The 22999-nt window shown below is 37.7% G+C and overlaps 1 protein-coding gene across 2 annotated transcripts in view; it reads right to left on the bottom strand.

Annotated features, from left to right (window-relative positions):
* The window catches only part of TMEM50B (transmembrane protein 50B), a 41218-nt gene that overhangs the window by 2495 nt on the left and 15724 nt on the right, over window positions 1-22999 (bottom strand). Inside the window, exons 2-7 of one of the 2 annotated variants that reach the window (XM_037014803.2) lie at window positions 17963-18102; window positions 16253-16365; window positions 14932-14999; window positions 10502-10594; window positions 7223-7280; window positions 2742-4194 (exon numbers count right to left, since the gene is read on the bottom strand). In XM_037014803.2, coding sequence (XP_036870698.1) covers window positions 4149-4194; window positions 7223-7280; window positions 10502-10594; window positions 14932-14999; window positions 16253-16365; window positions 17963-18061 — 477 coding nt within the window. In that variant the 5' untranslated portion in view covers window positions 18062-18102 and the 3' untranslated portion in view covers window positions 2742-4148. Of the gene's footprint in view, window positions 1-2741; window positions 4195-7222; window positions 7281-10501; window positions 10595-14931; window positions 15000-16252; window positions 16366-17962; window positions 18103-22999 lie in introns of those variants that run through there. The other variant, XM_037014802.2, reaches the window with a different exon arrangement.

Here is a 22999-nt window from a genome sequence, read left to right as displayed (position 1 = left end):
CCACATCTGGGTCCTCGCGAACTTCATGGGGCCCTTTAAATTCTTCCTTCGAGAAGCAGACCTTATTTTCCTTTTGTGCTTGAGCCTGAGGTTAGAAGCAGAGCATGGAGCGCTCCACAGCCTGAGGAGGGGGTGGCACCTCTCCTGAGGAACCTGCGACTGCCGAGTCCTTCGAGCTCTCCTCCACCAGCTTTCACCCAGGTGGGGTCTCAACCGAGGAGGGGCTGATGCCTCCGGCACCGGCAGGGCCTCCACCCTCACCCGTTCGTCAGACCTCCACTCCTCCATTTCTGGGGCTGACGGTTCCACTACATCCTCCACCTGCCCCACGGCACCTGCCAGCCTCCAAGCTCATGCTGCTGCTTCTCGGGCCACTGCTCCTCCTTGTGCTGCTTCCTCTTGGGCTACTACAACATCCTTTACTATTCCTCCAGTACTTCATAGTGACACCATTTCATTCAGCAAATTTTCTTTCTCTTGGGGTGGGCCGTGTCGTGCCCAGAGCACTGGGCAGAGCTCTTTATATGAATTGCCCACAGGTGTGCAGTTAGCTAGTCAACCAGGGCCAGGTGAGAATCCTGGCCACAGGAACTCTCATTTTATCCCACAGTATATAAACCCTTTCATCTCAAGAATGTTCCGTTGTCATTTATGGTCTCATTGAATCCATAGTAAACTTGTCCAGGGCTGAAACCCATTGGCAAGACAATTGGCAACATTGGCAGGATTCATTGTTGACAGAGGAACAAAACAAGCTGCTCTCGCAGGAGGAGTGTTTCAGTAGCTGTGCCTATGGGTGGGAGACTTTTGAGTGTCCCCTGTGGACATGTGGTCTGACGTGACTTGCCTCCTAGAGGACTGGGCCCCTCCTCAAGGCTGGGAAGGGGTGGAGGTGACACCTGAGGCCGTAGGGGTGGCCCTTGGTGTAATAAGTAGGTCCTTTGAGAAACAGTGCCTGTGAGGTGGCAGGAAAGGTGCAGAGTTTTTTTCTCAGAGTACTGAGAAAGGCTGTAAGGGAAAAAGACCTCCTGCAGGGAGCATAAGAGGCAGCACAAGAACGTGAGCTGTGAGGTGCCGTTGAGGAGGTAAAAAATTTGTTGGTGACTGAAATGGCATCACTACAAGGTGCTGTGGAAGTGGTAAAGGATGTCGTGGTAGCACAAGAAGCGGCAGCGCAAGAGTGCAGGCTGCTGGGTGCCGTGGGGCAGGTGAAGGATGTAGTGGAGCCGTCAGTCCCAGAAATGGAGGAGGAGTGGAGGTTTGATGAACAGAGGCCCTGCCGGTGCTGAAGGCATCAGCCCCTCCTCGGTTGAACCCCCACCCGGTTGAAAGTTGGTGGAAAGCCTGAAAGCAAATAAAGACTTGGCAACCGTGGGTTCCTCCAGGAGAGGTGCAGCCCCCTCCCCAGGTCATGGAGCACTGTATGCCCTGCTCCTGTCCTCGGGCTCAAGCAATGAAATCACAGAAGGAAATAGCCTGCTATTTGAAGGAAGAATTTAAACAGCTTCATGAAGGTCATGAGGACCCAGATGTGGGTTGATTTGATAAAGGAAGGAGCAGACAGAGAGAAATTGGTTGGAAAGTCAAAGAGAATCTTACTGGAGCTGTGGCAACAATTGAAATCTAAGCAGCAGTTCCAGCCACTAAGGACAAAGAAGGAGAAGCCAGAGACAGAGCAACAAGATTGGCCTGTGTGTCTGCGAGACTTTCTGCTGGAGAGGCTGGATACAGTGGGTATTCTAAATCCCACCCATGGTCCTTTTGGTTAACTCACTTGAGTAGAACTGGTTTGAATACAGCCAGGATGACCACATAGTGGCAATGGATCTCCTCAGGCTTGAGGGTTATTATAATTTGTCGTAAGTTTTGTTATTTGCATATTGTTATAGCCTCTGTTGTTATGGAATTTGGTTACAATGTTTCAGCTTCTTTGCACAGGGATCGCAGATTGAAGGCACATAGATTGAGAGCTGAAATTCCTGGAGGGATGGAGTGTGGAGAAAGTGAAGGTTCCTATGGCCAGGATTCTATATAAAGACTATATATAAAGAGCTCTGCCCAGTACTCTGGGCTACGTGGTGGCATGGCTGCACAGCTGCCACATGGCTGCAGGAGAGCAGAGGCTGGAGTGGTGGCAGTGCTGAGGACAGAGACTGAGATAGCTGTGGTGGGTAGAGACTCCCAGAGGCAGAAACTGGCCTGCTGCCTGCAGACTCCCTCTGAGTGTACAGGATTCTAGTGACTGACCTGCCACCATGGGAATAAAGTTGGGTATAAAACACCTTTTCATCCCAAGAACGTTCCATTGTCATTTTTGGGCCTCACTGAATCCATAGTGAACTTGTCAAGGGCTGAAATTCATTGGCAAGACAAAAGTCACATCTAATTTTAAGTGATTATGAAGGCCTCTGTCTTTTCTAACTCAATATCTGTAAGAGTAGATCCTATCATTATCTTTTTTTTTTTTTAATGAGAAAATGAACAGAGGGAAACTACATAATTTGCTCACAATTAAAAAAACATGTTCATGGCAGAACCAAGAATAGAAAAAAACAGCCATTATTTTCAGTCGCTCTTTCTGAATGCCCTTTGTTAGCCTTCATTTCACACCAGCATTTTACAAATGTGAACATAATGTATTTCTCTTTATTCCATTAGGAGAAATTTCTTTGACTGGTCCCCTGAAAAATGAACAGCAAACCGATTTTTACGGTTCTTTCTCTCCAAAAGACTGAACAATATTTGAATGTGTGAGAAGTAGTATTTATTGCCACAGGTTACAAGAGAGTGGAAACAAGTAATTCCTCTTACAACTGGTTGGAAGCAAGACAAAGTTTACTGACATTCTGAGGAAAAAACAGAGAGAAGTGATTAAACAAGACAGTGTGGAGACAAAGGCACAGCGTTCCACAACTGCTTCATACTCTGTGTGCAGTAAATCCTCTCAGACAGGAGAGAAGGTAAGCAAAATAAGGCTTGCATAGAATACCACTGATATTATTCTGTCTTACAACAAAAGGCTCTATAAAAACCCCTGGAGGAAAAAACTGCAACAGAAAACCTGTACAACAAGGGAAAGCCAGAGCAGCAATAAAGACCTGACTGTCCCCCTGAAATCTCCCACAGGAATACACACAGTGCAAATACAGTGTTACCAATTCAGCTTGCAAGTTTTTGACTGGCGTATGAACTTTCAGCTTAAAGATATGCTTTGCAAGAGGAGTTCCCCCAAAGCTTGAGAGCTGCAGCGAAAGAGACTTGTAGTCAGTAACTAAGTGGATGAAATGACTAATTTTTCACTAGGTCATAATAATTCTCTTTGGGAAGAAATGCTTTATCTTGAAACTAATTATTCTTTTTGCTCTATGGTTCATGCTTTTTAAAATGCAGTTGTCTCAAAGTTGCTTGATATTGAATTTTGTAATATCAGATAATAGTAGGCTGTCAAAAGAGAACCCTGGGAGATAGGTTATTTAAGCTGCTTTTGTAAGAAGCACATTGCTGAGCTACCTTACAGTCTTTTTACATGAACCATATAAAACTGAGCTTATCTGATCATGTATTTATTATCCCTTCTCTTTAAATAAAGTCATATGAGAGGAATTGTTTTTAAAAGACACTTTCAGACTCTCCTTCAGGCAATTAAAAAATCTTCATATAAAAGTCCACTTCTTTAATACGTAAGGACAAATATTTTTCCTTTAAAAAAATCTAATTTTTAAGCCAAAATAAATTACAACTTGCTGAAATACCCTTTTTAATGGCTCAGTGCTCATTTCAGATATACCAAGCTGAATTTTTTGCACAGCTTCAGAAATTAGAGATACTGAAACAAAGTAGTCAACTCTAAAATGACATGATGGTACAATCCTGACTCAGGGAGCAGATCCAGCTTTAAGTCTGTAGGACTAAAAACTGATACCCATCATCCCATCTGTATAGTCTTAAGTACATATTAACAATCTAGTCAGTGAAAAAAAGGACAGAAATTTCATAAAACTATTTCAAAACTCAGCATGAAAGTATAAAGGAACAATACATTTAATGTACAATCTATTCCATTTGGCAATGTGTAAATTATATTGGGAGATAAAAACTTATCTACAAATAGAATATAACAAAAGGAAAATGTGATTTAAGAAGTCATCTCAAGTCCATAGCTCTTCAGTTCTTCCAAATTTGTAGATCAGAGTGCTAGAAAGATATTAAAATAAATCATGAGGGGAAAACATAAAACAAGCAACAGAGAATTTAGTTTCTAAATATGCTTTGACAGTACCTCACTGATCCCTTTTTATCAATTTCTAAAATTAAAGATTGTGGTGGTAGTGGTCTGAATTTGCTTGTTTTGTAAAGCAGTCTGGTGACTGCAATGGCTGAACTTAATTAAATACCCTTTCTTAAAACCCGGAAAGTTATTAGTTAGGAAACTTGTAAGGAAAAGGGGCATTTGTCATCGTGGCACGCATCGGGGCCACTTTCCATCTCTAAGATTCAGTGCCGTCTGAGCTACAGTAACTGAAGCCTCCTAAAACAAACCACGCTGCGATTCTTCATTTAACAGGTGATCGTTCTATGCTGAGTACTGCCTAGGCCCCAGGCACCTGGCTAAGGGCTAGCAATGTGACTTTAAGACAAAACAAGACAAATAGACAAATGTGCTCACTAAAAGAGCAAAGAATAATGAGGGAGACGAATTCCAACTGCAAAAAATTGCTGTAAAAGTGAGGCACATGGTAATGAGAGAGTAAAATACAAGAATCTGTGCTAGAGATCTGACTGAGATTTAAAGGAAGAGTGGGAATTATCTCCACAAAGCATAGGGGAAAGAGGAAGAGAAGCATGAGTGAGTTGGGAGCGTGTTAGACGTGCTGGATTTGAAACATCAGTCACCAAGAGGGGACAAGTAGGAACTGGGGTATATGGTTTAGACACGGAGGTAGACATCTGTGGCTCATTAGCACACAGGCAATAAATGAAGTCCTAAGCATAATAAAACTCACCTAGAGAGAGAAAAAGAACAAGTAGAGGAGAGGCCTAGAAACTTCAAAAGTTAGTGGCCAGGGGCAGGAGGATTAGCTGGCCAAGGAAACAGAGGAAGAGTGACCAGAGAAGCAGGGGCTGCTCTCTGGTGCTCAGAACAGGCCCCGCACATAGGAAGCACACATTTGGCAGGTAAGTTGCCAGCCCCTGAACAGAGCACACAGTTGACACAGTGGTTGCTGTCCACATGAACACAGGCCTTTATTCATACAACATTTCTGTTCTTCCGACTGTCGTTTACGTGGACTCATCTACCACTACAAAGGGCGGGATCTAAATTTAAATTTGATCTCTAAACAGTGCCTAAGATATCTTCACGAAAACTTATTGTATCTCCAGAAGGCTGTGGGTCCCATCCCAAGACAATTATAAGATAGCAGAAACTGTCAAACATCTTTCAAAAACACGAGTGTCCAGGCCACAGGGAAGTAAGAGGGAGCCCAGGCAGAGCATTGCAGTCTCCCTTAGAGGAAATGGAGTTGAGAGTTCAGGGAGGCCAAAGTGGCTGGAGTTTACAGGGCAGTAGTACAGAGAGCTAACGAGAGGGAGCCCAGGAGATCTCTGGGGGGTTCCCTTTGAGACTTCCTTTGAGTATTGATCAGTAGATGCATGTGTGGAAACTACCCAGGGAAAAGGAAAAAACCATTGGAAAGAGCAATACCCCAAGTTCCTACAGGGATGGGAAGACATTACAACCTCATAAGCAGAGCAGGACCCTCAGAACACACAGAATTCACGAAGAATGCGTGGAAGTACATTGCCTTAATATGGGGGACAAATTAGTGTCTACACTGAAGCTACTCTGGTCCTGCCTAACAAAGCTGAGAAGCAAGTCTCAAAAGGATCAAAACGTTTCTAAGTGACCTAACTGTACCCAGAACAAAGCTCAAGAACACTTAAAGGAATAGCACGAAATCCAGCCCCAACCAGCTGCATGCAAAGAGGCAAACGGAAAAAGAGACCCCTTAAGAGGAGAAAATAGAAATAACAGGAACAGACTCAGAACTAACAATTAGATAGACACTGAAATAGTTATAAATATACTTTACATGTTTGACAAGGTAGAAGAAAGCCTGGGCATGTTAAGGAGAGGCTGGAGAATGTAAAAAGACCCAATATAATAGAGATGAAAAATATACTGGATAGAAGCAGAGATTAGTGAACTTAAAGATACAACAGCAGAAACTATTCCAACACAGAGAGAAAACAAACAAAAAGAGAAGTAAGCATTCGTGAGCTGTGAAATGACTTCAAGCAGCCTAACATGCATGTAACTGGAATACCAGAAGGGTGGGGTGGACAAAACATGTATGTGAAAAATAGTGGCTGAAAAGATTCTAAATTTGATGAAAACTATAAACCCACAGATCCAGGAAACTCAATGGACCCTAAACAAAAGAAATATGAAGCAAACTATACCACAACACAACATAATCAAACTGCTTAAAACCAGTGACAAAAATGAAGTTCTTCAGGGCTTAGATCCTAATGATTTCATGGGATTGGGGGAGATATAATTTTATAAATGGATGCCTAGAATACCCATCTTTTCATTAAAAGACATTGATGTCCTGAAAAGCACAGATTACAGGCTTCATTTTGAGGGCTATTTAGAAAATTGCCCCTAAAAATACTTTTAATATTGTTTTCTTTTTATACTTATATTAGGTTATCTTAAAAACTTACTTAAAAAATCCAGTTCCTTAACCAGATTTTGCATATAACATGCATACTATGTGTTAATTCTGATTTCTTTTTTTCTTTTTCAGTAAAGTACCTGGTATGGTTTTTAACAAAGCACAGGCTATGGAAGCAGAAGTCTGGGTTCAAATCCCAGCTCTGTATTGACTGGTTGGGTTTAAGTAAACTCTAAGCTTTATTTCCTCATCTATAAAATGGAAACACCACCTGACTTACAGACTTAAGAGTTAAATGGGAATTTAAAAAGTTAACATATATAAAACAACCAGCTGAGGTTTTGGCACATAGCAGGACTCCTACTGAAATGGCTTATGTATGCTTTCAAGCAACAGTGGAGTTTTCACTAAATTTTAAAAGTTCTACACATTGTAACTTTTCCAAAGAATTTGTACATGTTCCATTGTATACGCTGCTCTTATAATAAAGATGACATCTCTGTAAATGTGAAAGGCACTAGTTAAGAAATGAGGCAACTTACCTAAAAAATATAAGTGCATTTTGAAAAAACACAGCTAGTCCTGGATAGACATCAGTATCTGTACATACAAAATAAAACAGATTAGATTACAAACAGCAGATGGCAGTAACAAAATACTCATGCCATTCATGAAGACAGCTACAAAATATTGCTGCTATTTATTAACCTTAAGAAGTCTGAACAAAATAGAAATAAGAAAATGCCAATCTCATTCTCCCAAAACAAAGGATTGCTCTCACTCTGGATAAAAGACAATGAACTTACAAGGTTTTCTTTTTGTCTGAAGTAACTGCTGGGGTTCTAGTTGCACCCAAATGGTTGAAGCAGCACTGCACCCCTTTACTTTCCGTGGCCAATGCAGTGGTCCCCGATATCCACGGTTTCACTTTGCACAGTTTCAGTTACCTGCAGTCAACCGAGCTCCAGAAGCAGACAATCCTCCTGACCTCCCATCAGGTCAGGAGTAGCCTAATGCTGCATCACAGTGCCTATGTCATTCACCCACTTCCATCACACAGGCATTTTATCATCTCACATCATCACAAGGGGCAGTACAGTACCATAAGATACTTTGAGAGACCACATTCACATAACTTTTATTATAGTATATTGTTATAATTTTGCATTTCATTAGTAGTATTGTTATTAATCTCTTACTCTGCCCAATTTATAAATTAAACTTTGTCATAGGTATGTATGTATAGGAAAAAACAGTATACATAGTTTGGAACTACCCATGGTTTCCAGCATCCACAGGGGGTCTTGGAACATAACCCTCACAGATAAGGGGGGACAACTGTATAAAAATGCAAAATGTTAGAAAGATACAAATTAAATTCTTAATGATTTAATATTCTGTTCATTTATTTTCTTTCATGAATTCAGGAGCTTCATTATGCAAATCTGACAGGTATAAAAAAGATCATTATAATTCATCATGTTCTTCCACTGAATCTCTCCTGTATCTTCATAGAAAAAGAAAAAATAGGAAACTACTTAAATTGTGGATATTTAATCTTTTATAAAACTATAAATATTGAATACTGAATAGGATGAAGAAACATTTAATTTTTTGCTTTTGATATCAGAGCAAACAACACAGAAATACAGTAAAGAGCTCGAAGTTTGAGCCTGACCACTTGATTTGAATCCTAACTCTACCACTGACTACATGTATGACCATGAGCAAATTATTGAACCTCATTATGCCTTGTTTCCTCATCTGTAAAATGGGAATAACAGCACCCACCCCACAGAATGAGAAATGTGTAACTACGTATAGTGCTTACAACAGTACCTGACCCATAAAGTGCTCTGTAAATGTTAGCTGCTATTACTATTAATAGTTCAAGAAAACCTGTACAGTAAAAGATTTGAAATGTTTTAGAAATGCTGTCTTGAAGTAAAAGCACATAATTTTCAAACAGAAAAGCATTTATAATGAGCAATGCTACAGAAATATGGAGATGCATAACTGAGAAATTTCTCAATATGTACTAGTTCTCTAAAGATTAAGATACAACCAATGAGTGTACAAGCTTTACAGCCTTAATACTTTCCTACACAACTTTCAAGAATGAATTTATTCCTACTTTCATCACAGAAACTGGAAAGTTTCACATGTTGCTTCAAGTAATTATGCAGACTTCCCAAAGAAATCAGTAATAGCAGCCCACCCGGCTCCCAGAGTCAAGGATAAAATGAGCTTAAAATGAACTTCCCTTTATGATTACACTCATATGACATAAGCAAGTCTCCAGAGACAGAAAGCAGACTTATGGTTACCTAGGGCTGGTGGAGAGGGGTAATGGGGAGTGACAGCCAACGTGTAAGGGATTTCTTTTGGGAAAGATGATAATGTGCTAAAATTGGATTGGGGTGATGGTGGCACAACTCTGTGAATATATTAAAAACACTTTAAATGGGTGAATTACATGATATACAAATTACATCTCAATGAAGCTGTTTTTTAAAAAGCACTTTTCCTAAATAAAAAAACAAAAAAATAAATAAGCACTTTTCCTTAAAATGAGCTTAATACTAGAACTGTGTGCTCCATTTAGTATTTTTAATTAACACATTTTAGATATATTTGGTGGGCAGTACCATTTAAACATTAGTCCACCACTGTCCTCTTGCACTGATTCATTTTATGCCAAGTGAAAGACAAAGCTATTCCAAAGATCTTACCCTGATCAAACTGTGAGAGAAGGGATCCTATCAAGAGTAAGGTGAGCTGTGGGTCAGGACAAGGAGATGTGATAGTTAAGAGTGACAAAGTAATTCCAGGGGTAGAGGGATCAGAAGATGAATAAGCTGTGTTATCTGAAATTGACTCCTATCTCGGAGGAAGGGAAAGAGCCAGTGAAACAGGTTTTTCTAATGCTTCCAGAAGCAGTGCTGGGACTGGGTCCTGCTTTTCAACCCCTGTGGATAAAAAGCTATGGTGTCTAGAACAGCCAGAAAACTGAGAATGGTGTTCTATGAGCTCACTCCACTGCATCAACAGTTTCTATATGAAGGCTACACACGTCTTCAGTCTTGCCTTTTAAAAACTCCCCTTGTATCTATGACCAAAAAAATTACAGGCTTGGGAAGGACGGAGGAGGTATCAGTGGAAGGAAAGAAATCAGGGTCTACATACTTGGGGTAAGGTATGTTTTGAAATTTAGAATTTTTCAGATTTAAGCATGGTAACATGGGGCATAAATATTACATAGCATCCCCAGCTGGGTCTGGTCCAGCATCTGACAATCAAATACACCAAATTCCCGCAAGAACACATTTGCATACTTAAGTGGAAATAAAGAACACGTCAATTTAGGTCTGGTTTCACTGCAAGCTGGGTATGGAAAACTCGACTTTCAGCACCTTATAGATTTTAGCATTGTGTATGAGGGACTGTAGACCTGTACAGGTTTCTCACCACTACAACCCTCAGTAAACAGGTCTCTAGTATACAGCCTGGCTGTATAAGGCTGTATATATACAGCCTTCCTGTCCAAGGAAAGGAAGGAAATCAGAGACTCTCAGATGGCTGAGAGTTACATGGTCTTGTCAGTGGCTTGGATTTTCTAACCAGGTTATCCGACTGCACTCAATGACCCACTGAGAAACTTATATTAAATAACTTATGTATCTCCTCATAGAGACGTATCTTCCAGTCAACTGAAAAATACAATTAAACTAAATTTTACACCAGGTAATTAACAGACCATGGCAAATATAAAAAATATATTTGGATCTCTCCAGTGAAATAAAGGAGGAATAAAGACTTACTTTGCGTAACATATGCACCAAAAAGAATCCACATTGAAGCAATAAGTGACCCGAACATCAACATGAAACCAATGAAGAGCCAAACTCGAGCACCTGTGTGAAGAATAGGCTTTATGATTTTGCTCATCTCTGTAACTGTCCTAAGAATGCATACCACTAGAAACACTGTTAACCTAATAAATGTTATACTTATCAAAGACGATCACATGCTTGCATACAACTGCTATAACAACTAATTGAATGAAGATTTTTTTTAAAAACTATGAAGGGTTAAAGCCGTACTTGGAAAAAGGGAAAGTTACCTTTTTACTGGCTATAGAAACTAACAGCTGAGTAAACTAAACCAGGAGAGCTTCATAAGTAATTATTCTACTGAACTGATTAAATAAACCCTACCTGGAAAATTATCCTGTTGTATATATTATCAAGGTAATTGTTCTTTCGAAGTAGCAAATATATCTGATGACTATCACCACACAGGAATGAGACTGCAAATGAATGAGGACCAATATGTTCCCTTTTCATCAATGTTGGAATTATGCCATGACTCAGTATAGTGCAAACAGCAGCCATTCTTCAGAAGTATATTCAGTCTCTTTTATGACTGAGGCAGTCAACATACCTCTGAACAGTTCAAGGTCAGACGCATTTCTTCAACCCTCTACTGTATGGAATTCTAGAACTTATACAATAGAATCTCATTAAAGTAATCATCTGGACACTTGAATAGACTGAACACATCTTTAGAAAGCAGGTTAACATTTGCACCATATTCTAATCACAGGTATATTGACAGCCCATCCTGAAGGAGGGGAAGAAAGCTCCACTGAAGGGAAAATAAAATTCAAGCCAATTTCCACAATAAAAAGCTAAATTTGGCTCTCATTTTCAGATATTCTGTTACTCAATGAATAGAAATACATGTGTTTTAGAAACCAGATATGCAGGAAACACTGATCAAAACTCAGCATGCTTAGAACAGCTGATACTTAAGGAAATAGGCCTCTAGATAATATAAATTTTATTTTAATACTAAGCAGATCTCCAGAAATATACAGTAATGTTTAGTTCCTTGGGAAAAGACATCCTCCAAGCTATATCCAATCACAGCTTTTATCCTAAGTGACTAAAAGAACTATCAAAAATCCTTATAACTATTTTCTTTCATGTCCTTTACATATGACCACACACAAATTTTCCAATAGAATTAAACAAGACAAAAATTTCCCTTAAGACATGAGTATGTTTTTGTTTAGCAAAACATGAAAACCTGTATTATTTTCCCTTTTTTTTGCTCTGACTGCAAGGAAGCTCAGAGTCAGTTAATGAACAATCAAAAGTAGCCATCTTGTTCTAGACTCTAAGTACATGATCTTTTTTTCTACCTAGTTCCCATTCCTTTTTAGAGTTTTATTATTTAACAGTTCCATTCGTGGTACTTATTACATTCATAATACTTTCCTGCAAATTCCCCTGGAAATGAAATGGGAATGTTACATAAACCATTTAAGTAGTATGAAAGTTTAGTGTGGAAATACCTAAGCACGCTTATAAGACAGTTTGCCCTTAATTTTTGAAGCAATAGACAAAACTTGCACTATATGTACCACATAAAAATATAAACTGTAATGTGAATTTTAACTGGGTAGAAAATAATTGTGGAATAAAATGTTAATAGTCACTTAGGGTAAAAAGTATGGGAACCAGACAGAAGCAAGGAAAATACAATTTCTACCTTTAAGCTAAAAAAGTTGGGTAAGTTACAATAAAATTTTCTATAGAGAATAGATAATAGTACATAATCTACAGCAAGTCTGTGGAATACTCTTTAAAGAAAAATGATCAAATAAACTACTGTGTGCTCTATGCACAACATTCTAACAATATATGTGCATACACTGTGAACTTTTAACTTAGGTTAGTCTGTCATTTGTCACTATTCCTCTCCTCTCCAATTCCTCAAGGATCCCAATGGAAGTGAAGTTATACAATCTGCATCAGCATTTAAAGAATCAGGTAGAAAAGAAAGCTAATTTAAGAAACAAATGCTGGCAAGGATATATGGAGAAAAGGGAACCCTCCCACACTGTTGGTGGGAATGTAAATTAGTTCAACCATTGTGGAAAGCAATATGAAGGTTCCTCAAAAAACTAAAAATAGAAATACCATTTGACCCAGTAATTCCACTCCTAGGAATTTACCCAAAGAAAACAAGATACTTGATTTGAAAAGACATGCACCCCTATGTTTATCGCAGCACTATTTACAGTAGCCAAGATATGGAAGCAACCTAAGTCCATCAATAGATAAATGGATAAAGAAAATGTGGTATATATACGCAATGGAATATTATTCAGCCATAAAAAGAAAAGAAATCCTGCCATTTGCAACAACATGGATGGATCTAGAGGGTATTATGCACAGTGAAATAAGCCAGGCAGAGAAAGACAAATATCAAATGATTTTACTCGTTTGTGGAGTATAAAAACAAAGCAAAACAGAAGGAACAAAATAGCAGTAGACTCATAGAAACCAAGAAGGAACTAGTGGTTACCAAAGGGGAGGTTGGGAAGGGTGGTGGGGAGGGAGAAGGGGATTAAGGAACATAGTAATTCGCCATCACAATACAGGTAGGTCACGGGAATGGTAGTACAGCACAGAGAATACACTTAATGACTTTACGACATCTTACTACATTGACAGACCACAATGGAGGGGGTGAGGACTTGATAATATGGGTGAATGCTGAACCACTGTGCTGTGTATTTGAAACCATCATAAGATTGTATATCAATGATACTTCAATTTAAAAAAAAGGAAGGAAAGCTAATTTGTTCCCCTATAATGGGCTTATTTCACTGAAGATAATGTCCTCCAGGTTCATCCACGTTGTCGGATATAACAGGGCTCCATCTTTCTTAAGAAGTTCCCTTGTATGAGGTGCGTAAAATAGTTAAACTCATAGAATCAGAGAGTAGAAGAGCGGCAGCCAGGGGATAGGGCAGAGGGAAACAGGGAGTTGCTGCAATAGGCATAAGGTTTTGGCTCTAGAAGATACGTTCTAGAGATCTGCTGTAAAACATTGTGCACTGAAAATTTATTGAGAACAAATCTCACATTGTGTTCTTACCACTTGACATGAGAAAAAAGTTAAGCTCTTCATACCTCCCTTTATGAGGTTTAAAATGTTACCATACTTACTTCATGATTCCATTTACCTGAAATTCTAGACCAGACAAAAGTATGATAGAAAGCAGACCAATGATGGCCCGGATGTGGAGGGAAGGAGACTAACTATGAAGGGGTATGAGGGAACCTTTTTGGAATAACGGAAATGTTCTATAACATGACTATAGTGGTAGTAATGTACCTGGTATACATTTGCCAAAACTCTTCCAACTGTATACTGTAAACTGGTGAATTTTATATTTTATATACATTATACTCAATCAAGCCAATATATATATATGTGGTGCTATATCAGACAAAGAGACCAAATGGTCCTCAATGCATGGTGGCTAAAAGCATGGGCTATGAAGCCAGAATGAGTGTTCAAATCATAGCTCCACCACTCACTTGTTTTATGACTTAGCATAATTTATTTAAACTCTCTGTGCCTTAATCCATCATCTAAAACTGAGGGCAGTAAGAGCACTTATAAGACTATGGTGACAATTAAATGAGTTAATATGTATAAAGTATTCAGGACAGTCTCTGGTCCAAAGTTTTCTACAAGTATTTGCTGTTAATCATCTTTTAAAATTCCTCTCCCACTTACTCCAAATTTCCAAACGTAACAACAAATCACCCTAGTCCTAAAAGGTTGGAAATAGACACTGAGCCCTGTACTTTCACATACGGCATAGAAATTTCACTGAAAACAAACCCCTGGATCTAATAGAATGGGTCAAAACCTAAATAAAGGAATATTATTGGATGACAATTCAAAAGAATTCAAACTCCAAAAACAATTTAATAGAGAGGCAAATAGTATGTTTCTTCTAAACAATTTTGTTGCAGTCTGTGGTAGATTACTCAGCTGATCAGAACTGAATGTGGAAAACATAGGTTTGACGTCCTAATGTGTCCATAGTTTGCTGTTAGTGGTCAGGGTCAGCTATCTTTTAAGTGATATTATCCATCGACATTTGGGATAAGAATAAATCCATCATTAGCACTGGAAGAGTGAGCTGGAGGCCAAGTTTCACTGATTTGGGATAGTAACATTTTATCTATACACAATGGGCAGCATAATATGACAAAAATTGTAACTTCTGACAGAGACTTTAACTTTCTTAGGATTTAAGTAACGCTAAAAAGATTCTATATAATCATTACCAGTCCTAGACAAAGACTCACTAGAGGCTTTGCTTTTTCTGCTAATAAACCTCTCCTTTGTCAGCGTACATTATAACTCAAAGTGCCTTTACCTGTTCTTCCTAAACAGCCGCTTTCATAGCTGTCACCTCTCACCTGAGCGTTGGACACAGCATTTATCCTGGAACAGTACAAAACCATCTGATCAGCTTTCATGCCACTGAAATATTCAGATATTTATGTATCATTTAGAAGGGAAACATCTCTCAATTAATGTCATATCTGAATAAGCGAACATATCTTTTAATGACTATCCTAGTGGATAGAAATGGTCTTATTTAAAGTACACCCAGAAAACATAATTTTAAGAGATTACTATCACTTGTCTCCAGAGATTATGAAAGAGGGGAAGATTTTCTATTTGCCTATTTTACATTTATACATGAATGACAGTATGAGTTATCCCATTTTAGATACTCATTACAATCAAGAGTTAAAAAGTTTATCTTTTTGTTAGAAGTCAAGTGATTTTCTCTGATCCATTTCTCAGAGAATATTTGGCCCATATAAAATAAATAGGCTCACTATGTTCAGCTTCTCTTTCCATTTTTGTTAAAGCAAGGTTCATTTGTAATAGGAATTGCCTTTTCTTAGCATCCTGCTTGGATATAAGTAATTTCATCTTCTACAGTTAACCATTTTGAAACACCTATATGTTTTAGGGAATTATATAACCTTAATGTTTAACATATTTTCTTTAAATATTAAAAGACACCTATGAAAAACTTCCAAACTTTTTTATGAAGTGAGACAATTGGTAAACCTAAAAATGATTTAATAAAAAAAGAAATGCCATAAACCAGTATCAGTTGAGGCCTATCATACCTTCCCCACAAATACTGGCAAACAAAGTCAAGTAACATTTTAAAAAAAAAATAATACTCCATGTAAAAGTTGAGTGTATTACAATACTCAAGGGGACCCATTACTAAAAAAAATCTAGAAATGTAACATATTAAATCTAAGATGTCACTGATTTTTAAAACTTACCATTATCTTTTATACCACCAAGAAAGAAAAAAATTTTATAAGATACCACTGACTATAAGAAGCACCCTGGTATTAAGAGATATGAAAATATGAAAAATAATCTGGGACTGATAAAATATAATAATTGACCAGTTTAATAAATAAGGAGAAAAATGACATGATAATCTTTATAAATGCTAAAAAGGTGACTAAATTCAACACATTCTTCATAAAAAAACTAATAAAACGGGAGTGTGTGTATATATATATATATATATATATATATATAATGTTAAAGAAGAATATATCAATTAAATAAAAAAGTTATTCCAGATAGCATTAAACTTTAAGGAAATAATGTTTTTAGAAAAATAGTCTTGAACTGAGAATTACCTTCATACTTACATGAAGAAAGCCAATGTGGAAAATACACCACATGTGTGAAACGCATGGTTCAACTGTTCTGGCTTAGGATATACCACGGCTGCATCAATCATTATCCACCAACCTGTAAAAAACTTGAGACCACCCCAAGCTATTAAATAACACACTTTGGCTTGGCATGATACCTGCTCTTGACATTCCTCTCTTCAACAGACCATATATGTGAAACATAAAATATTTCTACTTTCAGTTTTGGATGTTGAAATATAAAAAATAAGAATCCCTTGTTTACTTATTCTTTATAGATTATGAGGTGATCCTAACTAATCAAATCTGGGTAAGATTCTAAAGTTCTCTCTCAATACAAGATAAAACTTAATTATCTGGGAAAGAATTATCTGCTTATTTCACCCACCATAATTATATACAAGGGAAGCTCTCTCAACTAACCAGCAATCTGATTACCTGATGTGTTTCATTCTCTCTAGAGAACATCCCTTTACAATATGCTCAAGCACCTCTGCTTCCACTAATGAGCTGTATGCTTAGAAGGAGTGGTCATGTCTTCAAGACTAAGCCTGCTACAGTTTAATTAAGTAATTTGATTAAATACTGCATAACTAACTGAACAGTTTATAAAATGTAATGTTTCTCTGTAACCTAAATAGACTTAAAGTAGACAAGTTGCTAAAGAATTCCATAGACAAACTAAGTGCAGACAAGATTATCATAAAGAGCAAGAAAAACTTAGACAAATCTAAAAGAATTCTGCCTGCAGATAGCTTCACAATTATCTTTAGTTCCTGTTCTGCTTTATTTATTGTTTCCTATTGGACTTCAAGTACAGAACCATATACACAAGGAGATAAACTTTTAAAATATAACAGATACTGAAATCTGTTGCAGCACTATTTATAATAGCCAAGATATGGAAGCAACCTAAGGGTCGATCAGTAGATGAATGGGTAAAGAAGATGTGGTACATATACACCATGGAATACTATTCAGTCATAAGAAAGAAACAAATCCTACCATTTGCAACAAAATGGATGGAGCTGGAGGATATTATGCTCAGTGAAATAAGTCAGGCAGAGAAGGACAAATACCAAATGATTTCCCTCATTTGTGGGGTATAACACCGAAGCAAAACTGAAGGAACAAAATAGCAGGAGACTCACAGACTCTAAGAGACTAGCAGTTACGAAAGGGAGGGGTGAGGGAGGGCGGGTGGGGAAGGAGGGAGTAGGGGATTGAGGGGTATCATGATTAGTGCACATGGTGTGTGTGGGGTCATGGGTAGGACAGTGTGGCACAGAGAGGACAAGTAGGGACTCTGTGGCATCTTACTACACTTATGGACAGTGACTGCAATGGGGTATCAGGGGGGACTCGATAATGAGGGTGAATGTAGTAACCACACTGTTTTTCCTGTGAAACCTTCATGAGATTGTATGTCAATGATACCTTAATAAAAAAATGCTACTGCCTACAATAATTGTATTATCACTTGAATTGAAAAAAAGATACTAAGTTTAACAAAGTTATAAACTCAAATGAACCCAGGGCCTACTTTTGCTCAGTAACAGAATCTAGAACTCTGATAATTATTTATATAAGACAAGAGTGAAATAAAATAGTTCTGGAAGGGTATACACAGTTCACAGGAATCAATATTAACTTTCAGGGCAACAGATGAGACATAAATGTCACCAACCAGGCTTTTTCACTTACCAATATACCTGCTACCACAGAAGCCACGGCATTTCTTCTCTCACTCCAGTCAATACATTCACATTCTGGCCAACGGAAATTATCTAGGAAGCCTGCCATTTTCACCACTTAATCATGGATTTTTCATTAAACATTATATTCTATAAATAAAAAGACAAAAAAATAATCAATCTGAGGAAGTGTTTTCAGGAAGTAAAATATCTTACTACCTTCTTAAAGTTTAAACACAAATTTACTTTAGGTCCAAATCTACTGTTATTAAGAAGAAAAACTCAGTACTTCAGTGAATACTGACATGTATATAGGACTCGTGCTAGGACATAGTGGGGCTTATGATTTGCTAAGTGAACATAGTGGTTTTAAAACATCCGCAAATTTTTTGACACTTCTCCAAATTAATTAGGAGGTGGATCTATGTCCCTCCCCTTGAATTTGGGCCAACAATGAAGAGTGGTTTAGCAATACAGTAGAGAAAGTGATGCTATGTAACTTCTGCCATACAACTTCTGAGATTAGATCATAAAAGGCACTGCAGCTTGTAGCTGTTTCTCTGGAACACTAATACTATAGTTCTAAGTCATCATGTAAAAATTCCAAGGCCACAAGGCTGAGAAGACCATGTACGAGTGTCCTGGCCCACAGCTGGAGGTGAGCTGCCAGAGGTGTTAGTACATACTTCCAGGTTACTGCTGTTCTAGCTATAACCTTACCCCCAGTCTTTAAGCCTTCCCTGGGGAGGCCCCTGATACATGGAGAAGAGACACTTCATTCTGGCTGTGCTTTTCCAAACTCCTGACCCAAAGAAACCATAAGCATAATACAATGGCTGTTTTAAACTATTAAGTTTGGAGTTATCTGTAATTCAGCAATAGATAACTAGAAGGAGAAAAATCATGCGCACAAAGAACTGCAAGAGTAGAGCATGCTGTGGAAATTTTCAAAGCAGAGACTATGTTCAGATGAGATAATTCAGGGACACCTTAAATTCAGAAAGAAAGAAATAAAAAACTATTTGAAAGCACTGAAGAGTGCTGAAAAGTAGACAAAAACTGTAGGGTATCTGCCCTTGAAAGAAGACACAGTGAGTAAGATCCACTTTCATACAGCTTCCCCCACTGGAGAACTCCCTGAACGCCCACTTCTGCCCCCACAGACCCTGTGGTACAGAATGGTTAAAACTTGAGAAAAAAAACAATCTTTTTAGCTTGCAGTACCTGAGGATGGAGTTCAGGATTACCACAGCAGCTGGAAACTGAAGGGAGAAATCTTGGAAAGCAGTGAGTAACAGAGGGAGCCCCAAATACTTTAATATAAATTCCCTTTAAATACCTGGCTAAGCCCTGAACAGCACACACATGGAAGAGACCACAAGAAACTCAGCAGAAAAAAACAGCTTGAAGGCTAAAAGAACTAAGCAGAGATTTCAGCTGCTTCCTCCCTACTGCAAGACATTTTAAGAGTTTTGTTCCACCAAGTCAGAAGAGATTAATAAACACTTTGGAATTTCCAGACATACTCTAACAAAGTGTAAATCCGAGTCTCCACAATTTCAAGACGATCAGCCAGTATTTTAACTGCCTGTTGGAACAAAAAGTAACATTCATCAAATGAGAGTACCTGAATCCAAAGTGCCTATAAGGAATCATCTACTATGTCCAATATATAGTAAAAAATTATTAGACATTAACCGAAGCAGAAAAAATGCGATGTTATCAAAAAGGAAACAATAGTCAATAGAAATAGACCCCAAAATGACTCAGTTATTGAAATTAGCAGATTGGGACTTTAAAACAGTCGGTATAAGTACATTCAAAGACTTAAAGGTACATGGTCAAAATAACTAGGCATGACAAAATAACTAAATAGCTCTCTAAAGAAGAAATTCAGTAGGGAGAATCTCAGTAGAGAAAGAAACTTTTTAATGTAAATTTTATAACCAAAAAATTAAAATATTTGAAATTTTAAATTAACTAGATGGGACAATAGAAGTAAAGGATCAGTAGAAGTAAAGGTGAAGAAAGATCAAAAGAAATTATCCAATCTAGAGAAAAGGATTTTTGAGAGGGTAGGGATCAACACAGCCTCAGCAAACTGAGGAACACTAGTAATGGATATAACATATGTTTAATTGAGTCCCTGAAAAACAGAATGAGGGAGAAAAAAATATTTGAAGAAGTCATGATTGATAAATTCCCAAGTTTGATGAAAAATACTAACTTAAAAATCCAGGAATCTCAGCAAACTCCAAGGAGGACAAATACAAGAAAAACATCATAATCAAACTGCTAAAAATCAGAGATAAAGAGAAACACTTGAAGCAGCTTTATGAAAGAAAAATCAACATATTACAAACAGAAGTAGCAGAATAATGTAAATGATGACTGTAAGACACTTTTACGAGAAATTAAAGAGGACACTAACAAATGGAAACTCATCCCATGCTTCTGGCTACGAAGAGTTAATATCATCAAAATGGCCATCCTGCCAAAAGCAATATACAGATTCAATGCAATCCCTATCAAATTACCAACAGCATTCTTCAATGAACTGGAACTAATAGTTTTAAAATTAATATGGAACCAGCAAAGACCCCCAATAGCCAAAGCAATCCTGAGAAGGAAGAATAAAGTGGAGGGGATTTCACTCCCCAACTTCAAGCTCTACTACAAAGCTACAGTAATCAAGACAATTTGGTACTGGCACAAGAACAGAGCCACAGACCAGTGGAACAGAATACAGACTCCAAACATTAACCCAAACATATATGGTCAATTAATATTCGATAAAGGAACCATGGACATACAATGGGGAAATGACAGTCTCTTCAACAGATGGTGCTGGCAAAACTGGACACCTACATGTAAGAGAATGAAACTGGATCATTGTCTAACTCCATACACAAAAGTAAATTAGAAATAGATCAAAGACCTGAATGTAAGTCATGAAACCATAAAACTTAGAAAAAAACCTAGGGAAAAATCTCTTGGACATAAACATGAGCAACTTCTTCATGAACATATCTCCCCAGGCAAGGGAAACAAAAGCAAAAATGAACAAGTGGGACTATATCAAGCTGAAAAGCTTCTGTACAGCAAAGGACACCATCAATAGAACAAAAAGGTATCCTACAGTATGGGAGGATATATTCATAAATGACAGATCCAATAAAGGGCTGACATCCAAAATATATAAAGAGCTCACACACCTCAACAAACAAAAAGCAAATAATCCAATTAAAAAACGGGCAGAGGAGCTGAATAGATAGACAGTTCTCCAAAGAAGAAATTCAGATGGCCAACAGACACATGAAAAGATGGTCCACATCGCTAGTCATCATAGAAATGCAAATTAAAACCACAATGAGATATCACCTCACCCCAGTAAGGATCACCACCATCCAAAAGACAAACAACAACAAATGTTGGCGAGGCTGCAGAGAGAGGGGAACCCTCCTACACTGCTAGTGGGAATGTAAATTAGTTCAACCATTGTGGAAAGCAGTATGGAGATTCCTCAAAATGCTCAAAATAGAAATACCATTTGACCCAGGAATTCCACTTCTAGGAATTTACCCTAAGAATGCAGCAGCCCAGTTTGAAAAAGACAGATGCACCCCTATGTTTATTGCAGCACTATTTACAATAGTCAAGACATGGAAGCAACCTAAGTGTCCATCAGTAGATGAATGGATAAGAAGATGTGGTACATATACACAATGGAATATTATTCAGCCATAAGAAGAAAACAAATCCTACCATTTGCAACAACATGGATGGAGCTAGAGGGTATTATGCTCAGTGAAATAAGCCAGGCAGAGAAAGACAAGTACCAAATGATTTCACTCATATGTGAAGTATAAGAACAAAGAAAAACTGAAGGAACAAAACAGCAGCACAATCACAGAACCCAAAAATGGACTACAGTTACCAAAGGGAAAGGGACTGAGGAGGATGGGTGGGAAGGGAGGGATAAGGTGGGGGGGAAAGAAAGGGGGCATTACAATTAGCATGTGTAATGTTGGGGGGGGGCACGGGGAGGGCAGTACAACACAGAGAAGACGAGTAGGAATTCTGCAGCATCTTAATATGCTAATGGACAGTGACTGTAATGGGGTTTGTGGGGGGTACTTGGTGAAGGGGGGAGCCTAGTAAACATATGTTCTTCATATAATTGTAGATTAATGACACCAAAAAAAAAAAGCAATGAGTGTTCATAATATTTTAGGAACCTAATTAAAAAAAAAGAAATTATGTACTGATACATGTTATAACATGACTGACCCTCAAAAACATTACACTAAGTGAAAGGGAAAGATCAACACTGTATAATCCCATTTATACAAAATGTCCAGATGAGGCATACAAAGAGTAAAGGAGTGATGCCTAGCTATAGGGGGAGTGGAACAGGTGACCACTAATGGGCACTAAGTTCTAAAATTGTGATGATGACTGCACAACTCTGTAAATATACTAAAAATCATTGAATTGTAGACTTAAAACAAGTAGAGGTTATTATATGCATACTCTTAGTAACACTGTTTTAAAATGAGGATAAAATAGAAATATTTTCAGGTGGACAAAAACAGACAATTCATCACCAGATCTGCACTAAAAGAAGTCTAAAGGAAATTCTTCAGGCTAAAGGGAAATGACACCAGATGAATCGCCAATCTAAGGGAAGGAATGAAAGATACCAGAAATGATCAATATGTGGGTAAATTTTAAAAACTGTCTTTTATATTCTTCTCTTTACTTAAAAGACAACTGCATAAAGAAAATATTATAAGATTGTATAGGATGTCCACAAAATTAAACTTATTTCTTAACAGTATGTCAGTCATATTTTCTAATAATATGCTTAAATATGAACTTAGGTGAACTACCTTTAAATTTTAAGTAATGGGTTCAACTGTTAATCTGGAAAAAAGTACAATAAATATATACACAATAGAATAAATGTTTAATGCAGACATTTAAAAAATCTATTTTTGAACACTGTAAACATACTGGAAGGCATTTGCAAAACAAGTATCTGTCA

Source organism: Manis javanica, chromosome 3 (genome assembly GCF_040802235.1).
Source record: "Manis javanica isolate MJ-LG chromosome 3, MJ_LKY, whole genome shotgun sequence".
NCBI classification, from domain to species: domain Eukaryota; kingdom Metazoa; phylum Chordata; class Mammalia; order Pholidota; family Manidae; genus Manis; species Manis javanica.
This window is presented reverse-complemented; position numbering and strand designations above follow the sequence as displayed.